The sequence below is a fragment of the Aplysia californica genome, unplaced genomic scaffold, assembly GCF_000002075.1.
Source record: "Aplysia californica isolate F4 #8 unplaced genomic scaffold, AplCal3.0 scaffold00257, whole genome shotgun sequence".
NCBI lineage: Eukaryota > Metazoa > Mollusca > Gastropoda > Aplysiida > Aplysiidae > Aplysia > Aplysia californica.
The window spans coordinates 753,786-760,299 of record NW_004797527.1 but is presented as its reverse complement, the minus strand read 5'-3'; the positions used below and the strand labels follow the sequence as shown (position 1 = coordinate 760,299).

The window sequence follows — 6,514 nt, the reverse complement described above, 5'->3', positions numbered from 1 at the left end:
TCCTCCTCCTCCTCCTCCTTTTTCTCCACTTTCTGTCTCTCTTCCTCCTCCTCCTCCTCCTCCTTTTTCTCTACTTCCCCATCTCTCCTCCTACTCCTCCTCTTCCTCCAACACACTAGCAACAGACAGACAGACCGATTAGTGAACTGCTAATAGATATTCAGATATAGGAATAAATAGGAGGGTTTTAAAAAGTAAATTCAATTTTAAAAACCAATAAAACAGTCTTAAAGAAGAAAAGAGATCCCTTAAAACATTTGGCAACTTCAAACAAACAAACATAACGAGCAAGTTAACAATAACTAGTGTAATTTGCTCCTTCTTTCCTATCAAACACCTATCGTCCTGATCTCGATCCCCTCTACTCCTTTTTTATGTTTTGTACTCTCTTGAAACACCTCTAATCTCCGGCACTTATATGACCTTATAGTGTTGCAAGTGCCGTAAAATTCTTACAAAAACTAAACTCATCTGTGCCCTCCTTTCCAACCCCCTAACCGCTCAGCAATGAGCTCCCACCCGTCCCACTCATCAGCCTCTGCCACGGGTACAGCCTCCGTGACTGCCGCTATGGCCATCAGGAACAGAGGCGCCGGCATGGAGAAGTTCCAGTTCCCGAGACAGGATCTACAGACCCTCGGCATTATAGGTACGTCCTACGTCCTAGTTCTATCCACTCTTTTGTGTTCTTTTCCCAGTCTCTGAAGACCCTCGGTCAGCTTTTTAGATACGATCTTTTGTTCTTATCCCACTCTGTGAAAACTCTCAACATTTTAGACACGACCTTTTCTGATTCTATCACAGTCTGTGAAGACCTTCGGCACTTTAGTTTTAGATACGACCTTTCTGTGCCCTTATTCCAGTCTATGAAGACCCTATCAGCATTTTAGAATATGACACTTTGTGTTCTTATCCCAATCTGTGAATACTCTCAGCTTTTTAGATAGACATTTTGTGCTCTTATCCCAGTCTATAGCCCAGACCCAGTAAGTTTCACATCTTAACACTTTTTTTTCACTTGAACTCCCCAGGGAAAGGACAATTTGGTGACGTGTTTCTGGCTAAGGCTCGGTCTATCAGACCCATCGAACAGGAGACGTTGGTGGTGGTCAAGTCTCTGTTGGTCAAGGGGGACGCGGCGAGCGTGGAGTTCCACAACGAGATGGACATGTATGGCAAACTGGACCACCCGAATGTCGTACGTCTCCTGGGCGTGTGTCGGGAGATGGAGCCGTACTTTATGATCACCGAGTATTGTGATTGGGTGAGTGAACTCTTCAGTCTCAGAAGTTTTAGTTTTAGTAAGCGTTTTAAGGCACTTAATTACAGCACAATTAGGTCATACAAGTGCCGAAGATTAGAGGTGTTACAAGAGAGTAACAAGCACAAAAAATAAGCAGGAGGGATAGGGACCGATAGATGTTTGATAGTAAAGATGGAGCAATCTACACCAGATCACCTGCCACCCACCTGTGCGTCTAAGGAGTGGGGCTAAGAACAATGATACATGTATTATAGAGATATTGATCATGGGCGACATTTGGGCTCGGGCTTAGATATTGATCATGATGACATTTGGATATATCTAAGATAATGTATTGATCGTGATGACATTTGGGCAGGGCTAAGGTACTGATCATGTTTATATTTAGGCGGGAAAAAGTATTGATCATTATCATCTTGACATTTGGACATTTGAGCATTTTGACATCGGGCGAGGCTAAGTCATTGATCATGATAACATTGTGGAGGTGTGTCTACATTTGAGGAAACGATGTTGGGAGACCTGAAATATTTCCATCATCATGAAATGTTGTACAGAGATGAGTAGGAAAAATCTTAACTTTTTTCAATCTACCGGGAATATGTCGTGTAGGATTACGCTCTTACTTTTTTTATTTTATTTTTTTTTTTTTTGGCACACTCAAAAGACATGAGTTCCGATTCCTGGGTCGCAGAGGGTTGGGTTGTTGGTTTTGGGGGGGGTTGTTATTTTTTTTCTTCTTTTTGTTCTTTGTTGTTTGTTTGTTGTTGTTTTTTTGTCTCTGTTTTGTCTTGTTTTTAGTTATTTTTGTTTTTGTTTTTGTTGGTGGGGTTGTTGTTTTTGGGGGGGGGGGGTTGGGGGGGGGTTGTTGGGTTTTTAAGGGTTTCTTTTTAAATTGAGTATCTAAGTCCGTCTTCTTGGGTTATTTGGGTGCTGTACCCACTCAGCTGGGATTGTTCCTGGCAGTGACAGACATGTGTCCAGGCAACTCGTGTCTATCTAAATTTTGTCGATAAGAGTATTAAAGAAACATTCACCCAATCTACCCATCTTTTTTCGTCCAGTGGGTGGTTGGCGGGTGCTCTGGTGTGGTTTGCTTCTTCTTTCCTGTGAAACATCTATCGTCTTTATCTACCCTTCTTCTTTTTTATGTTTGTTATTCCCTTGTAACACCTCTAATCTTGTGGCACTCATATAACCTTAAGCAGTTGCGAACGCCGTAAAACATCTACAAAAACTAAACTAAAACTCTTTTGTCCCAGGGTGACCTGAAGCAGTTCCTGTTGGCGACCAGGAGCGACAACGGCCGCCGTGTGATGGTCCCCCGCGTGCCGCCCCTCACCTCCATACAGAAGCTCAAGCTGTGTCAACAAGTGGCCCTGGCTATGGAGTATCTGTCCGGCTACAAGTTCATCCACCGAGACTTGGCCGCCAGGAACGTGCTCTTGACCTCCAGGCTTGACCTCAAGGTAGGGCATTTAATTTTGTTGGAGACTAAACTGTTTGCTTGTTAGAATAAACAAAAGCGTGCCTTCAGAGTAACGCGACTTTGTGTGAGAAGATAATAAGACAAACAGATTGAAAGAAAAAGTAGGACCTGCCAATGACACCTTCCAACCACTCTGTCTTGAGATTGAGACCCACTAGGCAGAAAATGCACTCAAAAAAAATAATTTCGAAGGCAGATCACCAGGTCCAGTGGTTAGAGCAAGGAAGAAGAAAGAAAGATAACAAGAAGTCAGAGAAAGTTCACTACAAATCATTACGTGTCTGAAAAAAGTTTTAATAATATACTATATCTTTCCTGTTACTCCCTTATGTCAAAAGAAACTGCCATTATCCTCTTGGGTCGTTTTGACCCGCTCTCTGTTCAAAATCGGATAATAAATCTAGCTGAACCTGTCTATTTATTGTCACACTCATAATCACAAAAAACCCTTCGAGACTTAATCTTTAACATAAACAAACACCCCCCCCCCCTTCCTCCCGCCACCAGGTTTGCAGCCTGACGCTGTGTCGTGACGTGTACGCCAACGAGTACTACCTTCACCCGACCCGCCAGACTCCCCTCCCTCTCCGCTGGCTGCCCCCAGAGGCCGTGAGAGACGCGGATTTCAGCTTCCAAACGGACATCTGGTCTTACGGCATCTTCATGTGGGAGGTGTTCCATCTGTGCGACTTGCCCTACCGTCTGCTCACCGACGACGAAGTCTTCAAATCCCTCTGTGGCGGAACAGGAACTGGCGCTGCTGCTGGGAGCGGAGCTAGCGGTGCTGTTTCAAACGCAAGCGGTTTGAACGTGTCACAAACTGGTGGAAGCTCGCTGGCTGGCACAAGCGTGTCGTCGTCTTCGCTACCGCGTCTGGACTTTGCTGAGCAGTGCCCGAGTCACATGGTAGACATCGTTCGTCAGTGTTGCGCAGTTCTCCCATCCAGCCGCCCCACCTTCTCTGACCTTGTGGTGACGCTTGGGCACCTCTTGACAAACGGCGATTGTGTTTGAAAATGTACACAATGAGACAATACGAAGGTGGAATGAGAACCCCACTTTCTGAGACTCAGTAATGCAATGAGACAATTAGTCGGCATAACGAATTTTCTGATTCTACTACAGACCAGAAGAACTTGACAGAGGGTAAAATTTGTACATGTACATTTGTTTTGTCGTGTTTGACAACTTTGAATAAGTCTTTATGTTGGACCACATTCATCTAGATGGAACGCCTATGTGTGGGAAATCAGTCTTCTGCCTGCACCGTGGGAGCCGCTTGATACACTACTTTTCTACACAGAGCACGAAATGGCCTGCGTCAGTAAAAGTAAAGTTGGGCCTCCCATTTCGAACTGCTTGACCTCATGAGCAACATCAGTAGTCACCGGAAAGGGGAGAGGGTGGGTGTTAACAGTTTCGTCTCCCAAGAAAAGGAAATAGCACTCAATGATCAAGCTGATGCGTGGGGAAAGGGGGGCAAAACTTTACTTTTACTCTCAACTGTTGTGGAATGTTATTTTTATTACAATAGGAAGTGGAAACCCATGTGGTTTCTCTTGTGTGTGCCGCACATGGCGAGACGATAATATTATTGTCTCACTGGGTTCTGTCAGAGCTGGTGGAAGAGTGACTAGCAAAGACAGAGGAGAAAGATATTTGAACCTAATAGTAAGGGTGTTCATACCAACGGACAGCACCAGGCGTTGACAAGAACGTGATGCATTTCTACATTTTTCTGACAACAGCTGCTTGACAAGTTCTGAATGCTCCTGTACACAAAGACAATGAACAGATATAATTCAAGCTGTTGATCTTCTCTATGAAATTTTAGCCAAATCGTGAACCTGGCAGCAATGATGCAATCCAGAATTTCAAGTACCATTGTGTGTGTGTGTGTGTGATTCACTGAGATGACCATACGAGGATGATGTGTACTGTTATCACTCTCAGATTCTGCATGTTTTACAATATTAATATATTGGAACATTACAACACGATATTTGGTTGCAGACAAACACAATACATGCATTGCTGAATTCTCTTTGTATTTTAGTGCTTTTATGAGACGTGAGTGAACAATTGAATAGTGAAAAATTCTCCATACTTCATTTCGGTAATGTGGTTTTGTTTGTCCTATGTGTTTCAAAGAAAAGTGAGATTTGTGTGTGTTAGTGGAAATATTTTTAAGATATTAAATACTTTTGTAAATATGGGCCCATCTTCTAACGAGACTAGCTGAAGTCTGCTGCCTGTGGTTTTCAGCTTTAAGTGTCCGCTGTATATCAGAAGTCTCCGTGAAGTATAATACGTGTAGTTTGAACCCCGCTGTGTATAAAACCCTTTTGCTTCTATATTTTGACATGAAATGTTTCCTTGAATTAGTGCCCCGCATGTTGTCAAATTACGAGTACGCTGCAGGATAATGCTGCAGTGTAAGTTGTGACCCTACCAGTTCAGTTTCTTCTCATTCCCCCCTTTTATTTCTTGCCCCTAGCTTACAAAGCTTCGGGTGTTCCTTAACGACCTTATATTCTTTTGAAGGAATTGTCAAGAGAATCTGCTTCTGTCCTGGTCTTAACTATATTTTTTTTAAACTTTGCAAGGTTTGTACGTCTATTCAACCCTCAGTTCTAATTCGTTTGTTCCTTTCAGGAGCCAATAAGTCAAGCTACTTTTTCAGAGCTTCAAATTTGAATTCTTTTGTTCATTTTGTAGATTTTGCTAAATGCGGAGAAATGAAATACCACTTCAACTAACTTTAGATCAGAGGAAATCTGGTCATTATAATTTGTAAACAATAAAGTGATTTTTTTTTAGTTTTTAGGAAACTTTATCTTTTAAAATTTAAAACGTATAAAATAAAACAATTGAACAGATCTACAACTTGCACTTTTGAGGGAACATTGTCTTTTACAATTTACAAACAAAATCTCACATGTGACCAAACACACAACAAATGCCTGACAAGTGAATGCAACAACCACTCTTGACACTTTGATGTCCAATGGCTCATAGAAAGTTAAGAAAGAGAATACCATGCTAGAATGATTGTAATGTGTTCTTGAACATTCACTTTAGCTAAAGATTTGAACAACGCAAATATTTTGTTACAGTACAGGAGGATGCATTGGCCTCAATGATTGTTGTTAATAGTGTCACTGGTACCATTTGTGTGCTGATTATAGTTATTATTGTTATTGTTACTATTATTATTACTATTATTACTATTATTATTATTATTGTCATTGTTGTTTTTATTTTTATTATCATTTTATTGTTATTTGTATATCATCATCGTCATAATCACTATCATCATCATCATCATCATCATCATCATCGTCACCATCATCAGTATCATCATTATAACAACAGTGGATAGTTAAGAGAATAATTTACCCACTCTCTGAGCATGTCAGTATGTACATAAGTTATTTTCACTTATGATTTGGACTAAGACTGCATGGTGAAAAAGAATGAAAGTAGAAAGCGTTGTATTGCCTGCGTTTTTGTGCATGTGTGTGTATGTGTTCATATTAGTGAGAGACAATGTGTGTGTTTGTGCATGAGTGGTGTGTGTGTGTGTGTGTGTGTGTGTGTGTGTGTGTGTGTGTGTGTGTGTGTGTGTGTGTGTGTGTGTGTGTGTGTGTGTGTGTGTGTGTGTGTGTGTGTGTGTGCATGCTGATGTTGACAGGTGGGGTAAATAAAGAAAAAGAAAGTGCAACAAATGTACATTTGCTTTTTTTCTACTTGCATATGCA

General features: G+C 41.6%; 1 protein-coding gene across 1 annotated transcript in view; it reads left to right on the top strand.

Moving 5' to 3' along the window:
• The window catches only part of LOC101855346 (inactive tyrosine-protein kinase 7), a gene marked incomplete in the record, with an annotated part of 216,154 nt that extends 210,013 nt beyond the window's left edge, over positions 1 to 6,141 (top strand). The window contains 4 exon segments of the mRNA XM_013083847.2: positions 506 to 649; positions 1,032 to 1,264; positions 2,527 to 2,733; positions 3,261 to 6,141. Of these exon segments, the coding sequence (XP_012939301.1) occupies positions 506 to 649; positions 1,032 to 1,264; positions 2,527 to 2,733; positions 3,261 to 3,767 (1,091 nt within the window).
• Between the last annotated feature and the right edge of the window lie 373 nt (positions 6,142 to 6,514).